Source organism: Aquarana catesbeiana, linkage group LG04, assembly GCF_042186555.1.
Source record: "Aquarana catesbeiana isolate 2022-GZ linkage group LG04, ASM4218655v1, whole genome shotgun sequence".
NCBI lineage: Eukaryota > Metazoa > Chordata > Amphibia > Anura > Ranidae > Aquarana > Aquarana catesbeiana.
Genome location: NC_133327.1, coordinates 413,547,974 through 413,566,181, shown reverse-complemented (window position 1 = coordinate 413,566,181; position 18,208 = coordinate 413,547,974). Strand labels below are relative to the sequence as shown.

Below are 18,208 nucleotides of genomic sequence, written 5' to 3'. Positions count from 1 at the left end.
CCATTTCTTTGACACAACAACAGGGGCAACAAAATGGCTGGAAGATAACAAAAAGGACTTACTGAGCTAGGGGTGGAATAAAGGTTAGTTAAATTAGGAAAGGAAGGGAGAAAATGGTAAAATTATATAAAAATTTTTTTTTTTTTTTTTCTCCCTTCCTTTTTCTTTTGTAAATTTTTTTCGTTTTTCTAGAGCAAACAGTAGTGGACACGGGGGGGGGAAGGGGGGGTGTGATAGATGGAAGCACGAACAAATGATGTGTTTACACGGTTTTTGAATGTTTTAAATACTGTTCTGAAAGTTTGGAAGAGGGTAGTGGGAAGGGGGGAGGGGGGTAAGAGTGTGGTAGTAAGACACAATGTATCTTATTTTTTCACGAGAGGGGAGTTGTTTTCTGAATGGATGGGTGGGGGGAAAAACCAGGTCACAAGTGCAGCCCCCAGGGCTAGCCTAATTAGGCAAATGGGGGGGTCACGAATCGGGGACGTGGGAGGGGGGATTAATATCGTGGGAGGGGGGGTGGGAGGGGGGGTGGGAGAGGAGTTTGTACTGAGATATAGGGTTGGGCAAAGGGGTGCTTGTAAATCACACATAGTTAAAAGGGGGGGGTTTACAAAGGCAACGAATACTGGTACACGTGTTTTTGAATTTGCAATTAGGGGATGTAGAGCGGAGAGAGAGGGATCCCTGGATACGGGAGTTCTTTGTACCTCTCCACTCTCTTTCCTTTTTTCCTCTTTTAGCTTGGCTAGCACAATTATAGAATTGGTAGGTTTTGCAGTCACGAATTCTCAAAGGCTTTGGTTTTTCTTTTTTTTTGGTATTTTTTTTTCCCTTTTTTTTTTTTTCTCTCTTTTTTTTTTCTCTCCTCTTTTATTTTTTATCCTAGCTAGATGTCCTTAAAAACGTTAAAAATAGGCTCCTGGAATGTTAGGGGTATGAACGACCCGGCTAAAAGGGCAGCGGTGTTCTCGGCGATGGAGGCGTATGGCGTGGAACTGGCTTGTCTGCAGGAAACTCACCTCACCAATGATACCAAACCATATGCTCGGAACTACAAATTCCAAGAGCAATATCATTCTGTCTATACCTCATATTCAAGAGGGGTGAGCATATTGGTAGGTAGAGGTATTTCATTTTCCTGCAGAGAAGTCAGGATAGATGCGCTGGGTCGCTACGTATTCTTGAGCTGTGTTGTGGAAAACAGACCACTAGTCTTAGCAAATATTTATGTTCCGCCTCCGTTTAAAACAGAGACCATTTTGGATCTGTTGGAGTTTGTGGATAATAAGGATGATGTACCTATAATTTTGGTGGGAGACCTTAATACTGTCTTAGATAATAAATTGGACCGATTTCCACCAGCAAATCGCCCAGAGAGATTATCAGAGGGACGTTTGTGTCAACTCCTAAGAGAGATTGGGTGGTGTGATCTATGGAGATCTCACAACCCAAATGTCCGGCAGTATTCCTGTTATTCAGGGACACACTCTACTCTTTCACGCTTAGACATGGCACTAGGTAACTACGAGGCCCTGCAATTAGTGAGGAACATAGAGTATAAGCCGAGGGGAATTTCAGATCACTCTCCCTTGACTTTGACCTTGAATTTAAATACTAGAAATGGCCTGAAAAGATGGACAATAAAACCGCTCTGGCTGGACTTGATAAACTGTACAGAAGAAGTAACCTCCAAATTAAAAGAATTTGTAACATTCAACTCAGGTACAGCACCTGAGGGGGTAGTGTGGGATGCCCTAAAAGCATTTCTTAGGGGTTTACTACACCAACAGGTTGTCAAAATAAAGAAAAAGTCAAGGGAATGGGAAGCGAGGGCCAGCAGGGAAGCTATGGAAGCAGAGGCGCAATATGTGGCGGATCCAACTCCTGAAAGACAGGCGATTTGGCTTAATCGACAACAGGAGTATAGAGAGGTAATTAACAGAAGAGCAGAGAATAAAAGACTCTTCCAGAAACAAAACTATTTTGGCGAAGGGGAGAAAGTAGGCCGGACGCTTGCACTTATAACGAAGTCCAATTTATCTCCATCGGCCATTTCCTCGATTAGGACACTGGCTGGAGAGAGAACTTCTGATCCCGCCAAGGTCCTAGAGACCTTCTCTGCGTTCTATAGAGACCTGTATAGGTCACGTCGAGGGTCGGACCGGGGTAGTATGGACAGGTTTATAGAGGGGGTGGATCTGCCTGTTTTATCGGAGGGGGAAAGGAGTGTGATGGAGTCCCCCCTGACTCTGGGGGAGCTGCAAGCGGCTGTCATGGAGATGTCAGCTCAGAAATCTCCCGGCCCGGATGGCTTGCCATTGGAGATTTACAGAAAGTATGGGGAAGTGCTGCTCCCGGAGCTCTTAAGGGTACTGGAGCAGTCGCACAAGGATGGGCGGCTGCCTTTATCAATGTCAGAAGCTGATATAATAATGATTCCAAAAGAGGGGAAAGATCAACTGGAAGTCACCTCATACAGACCGATATCATTGTTGTGTTCAGATGCCAAAATTGTCGCAAGGGTGTTAGCATCTAGATTGAATAAATGCATTGCAAACCTGGTACACCCAGATCAATCTGGGTTTATCCCTGGTCGGTCTACTAGTATTAATATCAGAAGGGCCTACCTGAATGTCCAGGTGCCGACCGAGAATGCAGGGTCTAGAGCCATACTGTCCTTGGACACTGCTAAGGCTTTTGATAGCCTAGAGTGGGAATATCTCTGGTGGGTACTTGAGAGGTTTGGATTTGGCCCCGTATTTATTGGCTGGATAAAGACTCTCTACAGAAATCCTAGGGCAAGACTTAAGTTAAACAATGATTATTCGGAAAGCTTTCCCCTCGAAAGAGGAACGAGACAGGGGTGCCCCCTGTCACCCTTGCTGTATGTCTTAGCTATGGAGCCACTAGCGGGAGCGGTGAGATCATCACCTGAACTGAAGGGATTCCTTAGGAGGGGGGAGGAAGAGCGAATAGCGCTCTTTGCGGATGATGTCCTATTTTTCCTTGGGGACACGGTTTCCTCATTGGAGAAGATCATGCACCTAGTAGAGGACTTTGGAAAGTTCTCAGGGTTAACCATTAACTGGGAGAAATCGTCGCTCCTGCCGGTTGATCCATTGGCCAACCAGATCCCGACTAGCATGCCCCAATTGAAAGTCACGGAGAAAATGAAGTATCTCGGCGTTGTACTATCCAGAAACCCCAGCGCGTATATTGAGGATAACCTGGCCCCCCTCCTGCAAAAATTTAAAAAGAAATGTGATATTTGGAGCAGACTCCCCCTGTCTGTGGCGGGTCGGGCTAATCTGATTAAAATGGTTTGGCTACCTCAGCTGCTATATTTGCTCCACAACTCCCCAGTTTGGATTGGAGAGAAGTGGTTCCAAAAAATTCAATCTCTTTTTGGGAAATTAATATGGAAAAAAGGGCAGGCTAGGATAGGCCTACAAAAACTGCAGTGTCCTACCACCGAGGGGGGACTGGGAGTTCCCCACCCTTTTACTTATTTTCTGGCAGCCCAGCTACAACAATTGGGCGGATGTGCTACGGATGGAGGGGGAAGTAAGAGCGCCCTTATTGCTTTGCAGGGTTGCCCACACAGCTCATTGGTGGAAGCACTGGAGGCAGAGTCACTACAAGGAGAGATCCCGACTCTTAAAATGATCACTAGAGTATGGCAGACAACTAAGCGAATAATGGGATATAAAGGAACTTCAGAATATTCACCAATCTGGAATAACAAGAACTTGCAGGAATTACTATCTGTAGATAGCAACAGGTTGTGGGGTAGGTGCGGGATAAGTCGGCTGATACAGTTATACGAGGGGGATATCTTGAAATCTTTCGAGGAATTGAAGTATGAGTACGGGATACCAAATCGTACATTCTATACCTACCTACAGATTAGTCACGCCTTGAGCAAGCAGTTTGATAGGCAACCCCCCACATGGTGTAGGATTTCGCTGCTACACTCAATAATTAAATCAGAGACTTCCAAGGGGCTAATCTCAGAGTTATACACTCAATTGATAAAGCGAACAAATATGCAGGTAGGCTTTCCTGGGGGTAGGGACAGGTGGGCAGCCGATGTGGGGGAGATAACGGACGCCGAGTGGAAAAAGATCCTGGAATTTGGAACAGAGGTGTCGGTCTCCCCCTCACAAATGGCTTCCCATCTGATGCTGCTACACAGGTCTTATTATACCCCAAGGAAGCTTTTTATGTTTGGTCGCAGAATTAATGATGAGTGCCCCAGATGCAGAAGAACAGGCGATCTAATCCACATGATATGGCGGTGCCCAAAACTAGTCAGATACTGGTCCGAGATTTTGAGGAAAATAAATATAACGTTCAAAATCAACTTAGTGCTTGATTCTAAGACCTGTGTGCTCGGTCAAGTCGATATAGGGCTGAGAGACAGGTACACAGCGGTGGCGGTAGCCAGATGTCTGTTCCAGGCTAGGAAATTAATAGCCCAGCTATGGCAATCTAGAACTCCCCCGACTTCGGAAGATTGGATTAGAACTGTCAATTCCACAGTCTGGAGTGAAAGGACGTTTTATACCAGGGCCGGCAATTATAACAAGTTTGTAAGGTTGTGGAATCCGTGGGTCCAAGCAATGCCGTGTCCGCAAGCAGTGCTATTTGCGCGCTGAGAGAGTTCGTGTCTTTAGGGGTGAGACATAGCTATGCTGGGTGCAATTTAGTGATAGGAGAGCACGGTGCTCAGATCTGTTGTTGTCCATCAGGTGTGCTCGGGTACTATGGGGGGTTAACAAGGGAGGGTTATAGGGGGGGGGGGAAGGATTAGTTAAGAGTAAAAAAAGTAGAATATATAAACACGTATAATGTCAATGTTAGGTAATGCGGCCAACAGGCCCTGCGGTATAAGTTGCAGGTTACAAGTCCCGTAGTTCGGGACTATAGATATCAAATGCAAACTGTAGTATGTCATCTTCTTTAAGGGGGGATGGGGGTGGGGGAAGGGGGGGGAAAAAAAAAAAAAAAAAAAGTGGGATAATTACGGAAGGCCACAATGATGTGACTAGATAAGAGACGTATATGAATACCAATCTGAAAGCAGTCTCTGGTTAAAGTTGACTGACGTGGCTAACAGAAAAAAAAAAAAAAAAAAAAAAAAAAAACATTTATTAGTCACAACATCTTGAGGAAGATTTTTCAAAATAATGCAGCACAGACAATTAAATCAAAGTGAAACTAACAACCTACAACCTCCACTTTGCACTGCAAGTGCACTTGAAAGTGCACTGAAAGTGCACTTGGAAGCAAAGTCGTTGTAGATGCGAAGGGGACATGCAAGGACAATAAAAAACTGCATTTTAGCTTGCACATGATTGGATGATAAAATCAGCAAAGCTTCCCCTCATTTCAGATCTACCCCTTAGATTTAGAGCGACTGCACTTCCAAGTGCACTTTCAAGTGCACTTTCAGTGCAAAGTGGATTTGCCTTTCCTAAATTACCCCCCATTGACAAAATCAACAAAATTTCAGGGAAAAATATCCCCCCCCCCCCCCCCAAAAAATATACAAAAGCAAAAAATTTGGGCTGTTACTGATTCAAATTTTCGTGCTCGATTAATCGATTTTTTTAAAATCGATTAATCGACTAATTTCGATTAATTATAACACACATAAAGATCCAACTACTTTTAGCTGATTTAGCACCGTTCTTATGGCAACGGCCAAAGCCGGACATAGCGGGGCATGGCTAGGACGTCACACGTCATAAACTCAGCCTCACCGTGCCCATAATCTCAGCCTTACTATGCCCATAATCACAGCCTTACCGTGCCCATAATCGCAGCCTTACCATGCCCATAATGCAGTCTCACCGTGCCCATAATCTCAGACTTACCACGCCCATAATTGCAGCCTCACCATTCCCATAATGCAGTCTCACCTTGCCCATAATCGCAGCCTTACCGTGCCCATAATGCAGTCTCACCGTGCCCATAATCTCAGACTTACCGTGCCCATAATCGCAGCCTCATCGTTCCCATAATCGCAGCCTCCCCATGCCCATACCATGCCCATAATTGCATCCTCACCGTGCCCATAATGCTGTCTCACCATGCCCATAATGCTGTCTCACCATGCCCATAATCGCAGCCTCGCCATGCCTATAATGGCAGCCTCACCGTGCACATAATGCAGTCTCACCATGCCCATAATCTGAGCCTTACCATGCCCATAATCACAGCCTCACCATCCCCATAATGCAGTCTCACCGTGCCCATAATCGCAGCCTCACCGTGCCCATAATCACAGCCTTACCGTGCCCATAATGCAGTCTCACCGTGCCCAAAATCTAAGACTTACCATGCCCATAATCGCAGCCTCACCGTTCCCATAATGCAGTCTCACCATGCCCATAATCGCAGCTTCACCGTGCCCATAATCACAGCCTCACTGTGCCCATAATCGCAGCCTCGCCATGCCTATAATCGCAGCCTCACCATGCCCATAATGCTGTCTCACCGTGCCCATAATGCTGTCTTACCGTGCCTATAATGGCAGCCTTGCCGTGCCTATAATGGCAGTCTCACCATGCCCATAATGCAGTCTCACCGTGCCCATAATGCAGTCTCGCCGCGCTCATAATCGCAGCCTCACTGTAGTCAGTGCCTGGATTACACAGTCTGTGGGCATCTCCCGCTGTGTGTCTCAGAGCTGAGTGTGAAAACTTTGGCCGCGCTGTGAGAAAAGTCCCACCCTCCTCCTAGATCAGCTCGTGTGACAGACAGAACACTGCGTCTATCACGCGAGCTGATCTAGGAGGAGGGCGGGACTTTTCTCACAGCGCGGCCAAAGTTTTTACACTCAGCGGGAGATGCCTGCAGACTGTGTATGACATATAGTGGAGGAGGAGGAGGGAGCGGAGCGCTGCACTGCAGCCACAGCTTGGCCCAAAGCGGCCCCAGGGCAGGCAGCCTACCGATCAAACAAATTTACGATTAATCGAGGAGTTAATTTCCACAGCCCCATAAAAAATACTTGCTCTAAAATGCATCTGGATTGCAAAGACATAACAAACAAAAATAAAAAGAGAAAATACATGACACACACACACACCATCAAGCAATCTCGCCTCTTTTCAGGGCAAGGTAAAGAATGCTATCTGTAAGCTTTAAATATAACATAGGTTTGTGTGCTAATGAGGAAGTGAAAACACATGCACAGTCCATGAAACACACAAAATGCAAGTTCACTCAGTGGAGAGACATTACTTCAAAATGGATACACCTGTTAAGGATGTCCTTAAGTTACTAACCCAAAAAACATACTCTCTGAGAATGCCCAGAACAATTCAAATATATTTCACACAGCAAAAGCCACAGCAAAAAAACAAAAAAAGTCCCTGAGCATGCCCAGACCAACCCAAATGCAGCTAGCACAAAATAAGCTACCCCCCTGTCCAAAATTAAGCACATCATCCAGCATGCTACAAAATTACAGATGGGACAAACACCCCCCCCCCCCCCCCCCCCCGCGTCCATGGATGCAAACAAAGAGCCTAACATGGGCAAAAGTTATACAACAAATACAATTGCAGTCTATGGGAACTGACTTGTTAATTTTGCTAGTCCCCACTTGGCTGACTTATATTCTAGTTATTGGCCTTAAAATGGGTTGCGGGTGCCAGGTCCTACCCTGAGGGACATATATCAATGTCACCAATTTGGACATCCCCAAAAACGAAACAAAGAGAAGTGCCTTTAAAAATGCAAAATTGCTTAACAGCTAGTAACTTGGGGGGGGCTTACTTTGCCTGTAAAGAGGTGCATCTGTAGTATGCGTCCGAAATGCTGCTTCAAAGATGTACGGCTTTAGAGAAAACTTACAAATCTACATTGCAGCTGCAAGATTTTAACCCAAAACAAAAAATAGGCTGCCCCCCTATACATACAAGGCCATTTGGGTCTGTTAATGCTTAAAATGAGAACCCATATGTGAAAAATACCACCCCAAACTTAAAAAAATATTGTGCCCCTCCCACACACTAACAAACCCCTAGCCAAACACACAGCAAGCCAGCCCATGAAAGGGGGGTGGATGCTTGGGGGCAGGAGGGGCTCGGGCACCCCAAACATCAACCACCTTGTACCCATATTCAGGGGGACAAGGGCCTCTTCCACACAACCCTAGGCTGGGGTTGTGGGGGGCTGCAGACAAGGGGCTTTATGGAATGTTGAAAGCCCCTTTAAACTAGTAGGTACAAGGTGCTTTGTGGTTGGTATTGGGCTGAGCCCAACATGCCCCAAAGGCAGCCAGCTATTTTGTGTGTTTGTGGCCTTGTATGGTTCAGGAGGGGGTTGGACGATCGCTCTTCTCGCCCCTTTCCTAGCTGGCCCTGTTGTATGCTCTGAAAAAGGATGTGCTTCAAAGATGTACGGCTTTAGAGAAAACTTACAAATCTACATTGCAGCTGCAAGATTTTAACCTAAAACAAAAAATAGCCTGCCCCCTATACATACAAGGCCATTTGGGTCTGTTAATGCTTAAAATGAGAACCCACATGTGAAAAATATTGTGCCCCTCCCATACACTAACAAACCCCTAGCCAAACACACAGCAAGCCAGCCCATGAAAGGGGGGTGGATGCTTGGGGGCAGGAGGGGCTTGGGCACCCCAAACATCAACCACCTTATTCCCATATTCAGGGGGACAAGGGCCTCTTCCACACAACCCTAGGCTGGGGTTGTGGGGGGCTGCAGACAAGGGGCTTTATGGAATGTTGAAAGCCCCTTTAAACTAGTGGGTACAAGGTGCTTTGTGGTTGGTATTGGGCTGAGCCCAACATGCCCCAAAGGCAGCCAGCTATGTTGTGTGTATGTGGCCTTGTATGGTTCAGGAGGGGGTTGGGCGATCACTCTTCTCGCCCCTTTCCTAGCTGGCCCTGTTGTATGCTCTGAAAAAGGATGTGGTTTGGATTGGTGAAGGCAGCTCACAGCCTTTTGAGAATGGAGTGGAGTGTGGAGTTCCCCTTTTAAAAGCAAAAGCTATCCCATGGAAATCCAAGGGGTTAGAGGGGGGAGACAAGAGCATTGGAGAATGGAGTGTGGAGTTCCCCCTTTAAAAGCAAAAGCTAGCCCAAGGAAATCGTATGCATTAGAGGGGGAAGGTTAAATGCCCTTTTAGGAGGAGCTAGAGGAGCGAGAGTCTTTTTACATAATTTTAACAAGGCACATGTTAGCAGCGTAACATGCTAACATGACCTGTGTGCAAATCTCCTTAAAAAATACATAAAGGTGAACCAGAGTAAAAATTTTTTTGTCAAGTTTAGAGGTGAACCCGTTCAACCCATGCAATTGCATGTACGTTGCTTAACATTTACTAAGATTTTGGCCGCTCAGTGAACAAACTCGTGAACGAGCACAAGAGCCGCTTGCGAATGCGCTCTGCTTACATTGATCTCATGCAGTTCTAAACGTACTTGCAGGCACAGCAGGCTTTCTCCGAAAAGGTTACTTTCTCATTCTATTTTGGGCATATTTGTTACTTGGGCAGTTGTTACTAACTTCCTCACATCGCCCCATAATATTGGCACCTCCATCTTCTGTTAATATTGAATTGGAGATGCGTGCACCATGTCCATAGTGGCGCACAGATTGCATTCTCCCATGCGCCAAGATCAATATAGTAAATGGGGGATTCGAGCTCTGTTACCAGCGCACCATGTCGTAAATATGGAAATGTGCATTGCGCCTCGTAAATCACCCCCTTAGTCTGAAACAATTGTATTTTCGTAGGATAATACACTGTGTTGGGCACATTGGGTAGAATTTCTACTAGCCATATACAGTATGCATTTAGCAAATTTACTTTTATTAAACAGCAGAAATTAAAATGTAGATACAGTATATAATTAAAAAGGATATTTTAGAAAAAATCTGTTTTTAATAAAGCTATTCTAAACTTTACCATTTAGGTAGAATATGTTTAAACTATATGTGTACTGAGAATTATTAACATTTTTTTATATCTTTTTGCAGATTCTGTACCAAGTAAACACTCTTTCTGGGCTTTGGTGAAACTCCCCAAAATTATGGTAATGTGTTTTACCATCTTTTCACTGAGCTCATGCCTAGCATTTTTGGACCCAACCATGTCGTTGTTTGTAATTGAAACAGTAAGTCTTTTTTTTTTTTTTTTTGCTACCTTGATTTTTTAGAATTTGATTACATCTCACCCTATCTGTTTTGGATTGACTTTAGATTTGTGGAACTGAATTTGTTACAGTTGTGTACTGGAACAACTCTTGTCTATCTAGTAATCATCTTGACACTCAGAAGCATGCTTTTATTTCGGAGTTTTGCAACCATATTTGGTAGACGTTCTGCGCTACCCCCAACTGTGACAAACCAATGTGGAAATCAAATTAGTACAACTCTATTTTAAAAATCCATAAAAAACACACAAAATCGCAAATATATGAAACATAAATAATCCTGAGTGTTGCAACCAAAAAACCTTGAACATGAGGTTTTGTATGGTATAAAGAAAAAGTTCAGTGCGCTACTCAAAACAAAATAGTAATGTGAATATAAAGAAATTAAAAAATTATAGTTCATATGGAAAATGATGGTATCATAAACCGGGAGAGGAGCCAGACGATGCCTGTTTAGGAGAAACGTAGCGTTGGGCGGAGCCAGAGGACCTGACGTCACCACACTCTCAGCTGATCGGCTTCGGCGTTGGCTGTGTTTTATAACTGCAACGGTGTTTTACCCTGCTAATGCTTTGATGTCAGTTGTCCATTCATGGATTAAAGCATTTTAAACTACTGCACAATGAAGCGCCTCTTTTTCTTTTAAAATATACCATTTCCTGCTACGAGTGGTCTTGCTGGAGCAGCTAATAGAGGAGAGTGTTCCTGATTGCCGCCTCTGAAATTTCAACTACCAGGCATGGAGGGAAGTCTGTCTCTACTCAAAGACCAGCTGTTCCTGACCCTGAGAGGAGTTTTGTTCTGGCTCGCATTATCTCTGTGGTGGGGATCCATCAAATCTGGTAAGCAGCCCCCTTTTCCTATTTCTGCACTGTCTTAGAAGATCCATAAAAGATTTACTGAAGATTTAAAGAGGAATTACACCTCCAGTTTATAATACCATCATTTTCCATATGAACTATAATTTTTTCATTTCTTTATATTCACGTTACTATTTGGCTTTGAGTAGCGCACTGAACTTTTTCTTGCAACCATATTTACAAAATTAATGGGGATGCAAACTTTGAAGAGTAACTATAGTTAAGGTTTTTCAACTTTATACACAAGAAATAGATCCATTTAGGGTGAACCTGTACTCCAATTTAATCTTAAAAAGTAAAAAATGCATCCAGAATGCTCCATCTAAAATCTACCCATTCACATGAAAAACCACCTACCTTTAATGCTGGGGTTGACTTAACGCCAACATACTATGCTTTAAACACAACTTTGCAGCTTTACTAAAAGACATCACCCAATCCCTACGCAAATTAAAAATTGTCCTTATCAGTCCTGGGACTACCTCCTTCTTTAACTTTTTCAAACACTCTCACGGTTAAAAAAATCTACATGCCGGCTTGTTGAATTGTATTTGGAACCAAAAAACTCAGACTTCAAAAAGGAAAGTGTCCTTTCCACGCCTAACCCCAAGGAGGGCTGTAGTCCCAGATATATCCCGATATTATCTGACAGCATAGTTATGAACTCTGGTCTCCTGGTCTAGTTTTCCTGCTTTTAACAAATAGATAGAATTTGGGAATCTATGGATTGTCCTCATCCACCCTCAACTCCCTACTATGGAGCTGCAAAATGGACCTTTTTAGACTAATGTCCTCTATGAAAAAATATGTGGATGTGAAACAAAAGACACTCTCACTTGCCACACCCGCATCCAGTATGACCTCTTTCCTTTTCAACTCAGCCATACCTGACAGCCTTACACATCCTACAGTTCAGCCTTGGAGTCAGCAATTCTATTTTCTAACTAGGATACTTGGTGGAGTAAGAGACTGCTCTTCTTTTCTGAAATTCAAAACAAATCCTCGAACCCTACCAAAACTTTTTGATAATAGTTGCAAATTTGCCATTACGCTCAAACTCTTAACCCAATTATTTTCACCACTCACGCCTTTTGAACCAGCTTGTGGCAGGCCATCTAGTAAGTGGAAATCTCTGATATGTATAAACAAACTCCTAGGGGGGTATACCAACTGACCCATTTCAAAAGCATAACTACACACATACTCCACTGGGAAACAGATTTGGCGCAGGACCTCCTGTATACAGCCTGGCAAACTTTATGGTGTAGGGCTAGCAAGGGCTCCATGTGTTTCCTATGGCCTCTTTCTCTTTTACTGGCATGGGTGTTGCATGCATCCCCATGCCAGCAGTCCCATCTCTGTCTATTGTGATTCAGCAGCAACGCAGACACAGCTCCTTTTCCCAATACAACATGGCTGCTTTCGGAGCTCAACCAGCCCCCTCACAGATGTCGCACTGGGCGCAGTGGCTTTGTCCATTCAGCCACTGTGTCCCAATTGACCACTATGGGACTTTCTGCACAGAACACAAGTTAATTTGCTGAGATCCTCTACCTGTAAAGAATCAGGAAGCAATGTATATAACATCACTTTCCTTAGCTGCTGTGGTCAGGGAAGAAGCTACTTGGAGTGCTTAGAGAGGAATTGATACTTACAAGCCCAAATGATACAGCGCCGTTCTTCTGTATATGTACTGTTTAATGAATGGAGAATAGTAATTTTCTTCCATTCACAGAACAATATGTAAACAGACATGTTGCTAGATCTCGATATGTTCATGCGTGAAATCTTTTTACATGAATGGAAAGGATTCTTCCCATTAACCTCCTGGGATACGTGACATCAGTATCCCAGTAGGCTGCAGAAGGGGAGTGGAACATCATTCTCACCTAGTTGAAAATGGTAACGGGTGGCAGGGCCTGCAGAAAAAAAAAAAAGAGAGAGAGAGAAAGAATGCTCAGTTTTAAGGACAACAACAACACAGCAACATGAGGATTTCCCAGGTACCAATGCAATACACTATTATATAAAATTAATTTTACATACTTTGTTCATGTTTATTAGACATGTGCACACTGAAATATTTTGTTTCAAAATTTCGTTTTCGCCCGAAAAATAAATTTATTTAGTTACTCCCGAAATTCGTTTTTATTTATTTTGTTTTCTTTAAAAAATGCATTCGTCCAAAAATCTGAAATAATTAAGGTCGAATCTGTCATTGAAGGCTTATGGTGTCTGTCGAATGTTCTAAGAAGATTCGACAGAGCAGCTAACTGCAGCTAAATCGTACATTTCCGGTCGAATGTTCCACCTACAAGCTATAGTAGAATTTTAATGTTGTATGACACTAGTAATAATTATATTTATTAATTATTATTACTAGTCAACCAACATTCGAATTCTTCTATAGCCTATGGGCGGAGCATTTGACCATAAATGTCCACTCGCGGCGACTGCTTCGTCGAATCTTCATGTCGAATCTTTTCTCTCTATGTCGAATAATCTTGGACTAATAGAGTTAGGTTAGGCACATTCGACCTTTTTTGCTATTGTCTTTATAATGTCGAATCTTTTCTCTCTATGTAGAATAATCTTGGACTAATACAGCTAAGATCAGGCACATTCAACCATAGATTCGATGGACACAGATCGCTATTGTCAGCGTCATGTCGAATCTCCTATCTATATCGAACTGTTGTTGCAACGAAAACGAAAATAAAGCATTTGTTTATGTCGGATCTTTCGGTTTTCGGATTCTGCACGTTCGTTATCATTTGTTAAAATGATAACGAAAATACCCGAAATTTGGATGAAAATGCATTAGGACGAAAACGAATGCACATGTCTAATGTTTATTATGTATCCATAAAATGTTTTCCTTAAAATTGTAAGGCTGGCATATGCATTCATACCACAAGACATTAATAATACCACCCCCTCTACAGATTACCAACTCCTGCAGTATAACACATATTGTAAGTTCACAGCTACATGAACATCCAAAGATCTTCAATAAAGGCAGTCAAGAGAATTGCTCCAATTTCTTAAGGGGTTAAGGTGGTATAGACCTATGACAGACAAATAAAATGATAATAGTGTACATGACATTGAGATCATGGATATCACAGATAAATGCAAGTTATTTACTGATTTCAATATGTCAGGAAAGGATCAGCCACATTAAAAACAAGAGATGCCTGCCAAAGAAGTGTGGATGGTCTTTCTATTGAGCGTTAAACATTATGTCACAAATTATGAGTTTTTATTTTTTACTTTATTGCTTGGTGTTATTTTTTAAAATTAAACGCCTAGCAATAAATGTCACATGTTGTATACAGAAAAATTACCAGGCTTTATTTAAAGTTTGATCATCATCTATGTTTCCCTAACATGTGAAACATCCCTGAACTTTCCTAGGTTGATACCATAGGATTAAAAAAGTAGATGTTAAATTGCTTGGAATCTGCAGTATTTTATTTTGTCTTTTCTTGTCAAAGTATCACAAAACTTTAACATTTTAGAAGCTCTTTAATATATAAGTGCAAAGTTTGTGTTTTTATGTTGAATTTTTTTTTTTTTTTTTATGTTTTTCTTCAGTTTCATTTGAAAGTTGGATATGTTGGGCTGGTTTTTCTTGGGCTTGCCTTGTCATATTCACTTAGTTCACCACTGCTTGGAATGGTTAGTGACAAGTTACCAGTAAGTATTAGATATAAAGAAATTTTGCTACTATTTAATCAACAATTGAGTTTATTTTTTTTAATTTTTTTCTTGGTGATACATACACTATATATATATATATATACAGTATATCATGTTGGCTTTTTTGCTTTTATTACAATCCATCAATACAGCACCAAAGTATTAAACATCGGACAAAACACAGTCTAATGCCGCGTACACACGACCGGTTTTGCCGTCGGAATTAACTCCAAAGGTTTCTCCGACGGAACTCCGATGGAATTCCATTCAAGCGGTCTTGCCTACACACGGTCAACCCCAAAGTCTCGTCAAGAACGTGGTGACGTACAACACTTACGACGGGACTAGAAAAAGGAAGTGCAATAGCCAGTAGCCAATAGCTTCCGTCTCGTACTTGCTTCAGAGCATGCGTCGTTTTTGGTCCGTCGGAACAGCATACAGACGATCGGTTTTCCCGATAGGAATTGGTTCCGTCAGAAATATTTAGAACATGTTTCATTTCTAGGTCCATCAGAATTTTCGGAAAAAAAAAGTCCAATGAGGCCTACACACGATCGGAATAGACGATGAAAACCTTCCGTCTGACTTTTTCTGTCGGACATTCCGCTCGTGTGTACGCAGCTTAACAGATAAAGAGACACTAGACACAATTGATGATTGATGGGGTGGGAAGAGTAATAAGCTGAAGCAGACAAGTTTTATATAGGACATTATCACAGGGGGATAAGAAAATGTAATTGTAATTGAGATGTTGTAATTGAGATGTTGTGTCACTTTGCATCAGTTTTGTAGTTTTTACTAGAAGTATAAGGAGTTTTTTTTTTTTTTTTATGGCAGCAGAAATGTGGTGTAGGTACAAAATAGAGTTCAAAACTCTACTCCATCTTCATTTCTCTCAAACCAACCAAAATCTTCTAAAGGATCATCAGATCTGCAGTTCGCTTTGGACCATATTTTGTCCCAAGGAGTGGTCGTTCCGGTCTCTCTGAAGGACAGGTTCAAAATATTAAATTCAAACCTGTTCACAGTGCCAAAACCTAACAGGAGCATTAGTCCTATCCTGGACATAAAATCCTCAAACAAGTACCTTCATGTTCAAAATATGACATGGTATTCACAAGGTTGGCCATTGCCTTTATGAGACAAGGGGAATACGTAGCATCAGTAGACATCCAAGATGCTTATCTACAGATTTCCATTTTCTAACCTTATAATAACTTCCTGCGCTTTGCAGTAGGGGACAAACGCTTACAATTTGTTGTACTACCCCTGCACCCTCAATATTTGCAAAGGTACTTGCACTTCTTTACACCCTCTTAGGAACTCGAGGCATTCAGGTTACAGAGTACCTAGATGACCTTCTTCTGAAGGACTCCTCTCCCCTTCAACTATCTGCAAATGTCTTAAGGACTATTCAAATGCTATCGACCTTTTGGTTGAGTAACCAAATTTCAAAAGTCTGTTATATAACCTTTTCTTTGCCTAGCATACTTTGGCCTCATTTCAAACACTGACCAGGGCAAGGTCTTTCCCACAGGAAACAAATATCTCTCTCTATGATCGCATACCTTCTTAATGTGGTATTAAACCCAAAAGTAAACATTTATTATATTGCATCTTACCAGTTCTTATATGTGAATGCTGCATTAGTTTTCTTTTTTAGGATTGTTTTCCTCTGTTTTCACCTGGTGATCTGGCCAGTAAGTCTGTTTTTTCTAAAGAACAAATTTTTCGTCCAACTGTTGTAGTTTAGAGTGTTAAGACAAAGCATTTACCAGGGAACATGATCACCCAACGAACCCCCGATCAACAGCTTTGACCACAGAGCAAAAAAGCTAGCTCTGAGCTATTGCACCCTACTTCTTCATGGTCACCTGTTCAGGGTAAATGGGAAACTGCCATGACTGTGGCTTATATGAACTGACAACAGGAAATTAGATGTCAGATAGCCTAAATGAAAGTAAATCTGATCATCTCATGGATGGAGAAATACTGTCTAGCCACCTCTGCTGTTCACATCCCAGGAGTGGACAGTTGGAAGGTGGATTACCTCAGTCATCACCACTTGTACCAGAGGTAATGGGTCCTTTATCCTGACATCTTCAATCTCCTATGTCAAAAATTGGAAAATCCAGATGTGGACATCCTTGCCTCCAGATACAACAACAAGTTATCCCTGTTTCTAGCCAAAACCATTGATCTTCTACCACTGGCATCGGATGCTCTGATAATTCCCTAGACCCTGTCTCAGTTCATATATGTCTTTCCTCCAGTGCAAATTCTGCCTCAACTGTTCCGCAAAATAGAGCAATAGAAGAAACCGATGATTGTCGTTGCACCTAACTGGCCCAGGAGAACCTGGTATACAGACATATTCAAACTTCTAGAAGACAATCCCTGTCCTCTTACAAACAAGCCCAACCTTCTTTTTCAGGACCTCTTGTTCCATCCTGCTTCTTTAATTTCATGGCTATTAAAACCCATGTCTTGAAGGACAGGAGTGTCTCAGATTCTGTCATTCCCACATTGCTCAAAGCCAGAAAAGCCACTTCCAGAAAAAATGTACTATCATACCTGGAATCAAACTTTGCCTGGTGTGAACACAGGTATTTCACTCTGCACCCCTGTGTTTCTTTGGGATCTTTATTTGGTTTTCTCTGCCCTGCAGAAAACTGCATTTGAACCCATAAGGGAGCTCCCTTTGGATAATTTTTCCTGCAAATTGGCCTTCTTTGTGGCTATAATGTCCATCATATATGTCAGTGAATTAGCGACTCCCTCTTGCAGGGAGCCATTTTTGACCCTTCACAAAGACAAAGTAGTCTTGCACGTAAGACCTACCTTTCTGCCTTTTTGCTAGTTTTCAAACCCATGAAGGTACCAGCCTAAAACCCAGTGACTGTGAATATACAGCCCGTGTCCCATGCTGTACGCCAAGATACTTGATGAAATTTCCAAGTAAGCCAAAATTCCTCTTATATGAAGACCTTCAAGTTAATCCACTAGTACCTGTATCTCACATATTATTTTCTTTATTAGGAAATGAGGAAATGGCTTATTATTGCTGGCTGTCTTGGTACTGCAGTGTGCTTTTCCATGTTAGGGCCTGCCCCTATATTTCACATTGAAAGGTATGTATCCATTTTAGAGAATATATCCTTTGACTCCTCAGGACATGTATTATTCATTTAATCAGCTGTCTTTACCAGTATTTACTATTACATTGGGGGAAAAAAAAAGATGTGTAAATTATAGTAAGGAAACAACAAGTGTATAAAAAATCTTTACACTTGTGAATGAATTCATGCATGCACACAGCATTTACACACTTTTTTAATAACTGAATGTACGACCATCCTTTTATATCTTATAGACCTAATATCTTGCGTTTGAGTGAATTAAAAGATATTTACATATTTAAAGTTATACTAAACAAACACTGTTTAATTT

The 18,208-nt window shown here is 42.2% G+C and overlaps 1 protein-coding gene across 1 annotated transcript in view; it reads left to right on the top strand.

Moving 5' to 3' along the window:
* SLC18B1 (solute carrier family 18 member B1) overlaps window positions 1–18,208 on the top strand; it is an 89,579-nt gene that overhangs the window by 52,246 nt on the left and 19,125 nt on the right. The window contains exons 6-8 of the mRNA XM_073627298.1: window positions 10,021–10,157; window positions 14,654–14,755; window positions 17,798–17,889. Coding sequence (XP_073483399.1) covers window positions 10,021–10,157; window positions 14,654–14,755; window positions 17,798–17,889 — 331 coding nt within the window. The remainder of the gene's footprint in view (window positions 1–10,020; window positions 10,158–14,653; window positions 14,756–17,797; window positions 17,890–18,208) is intronic.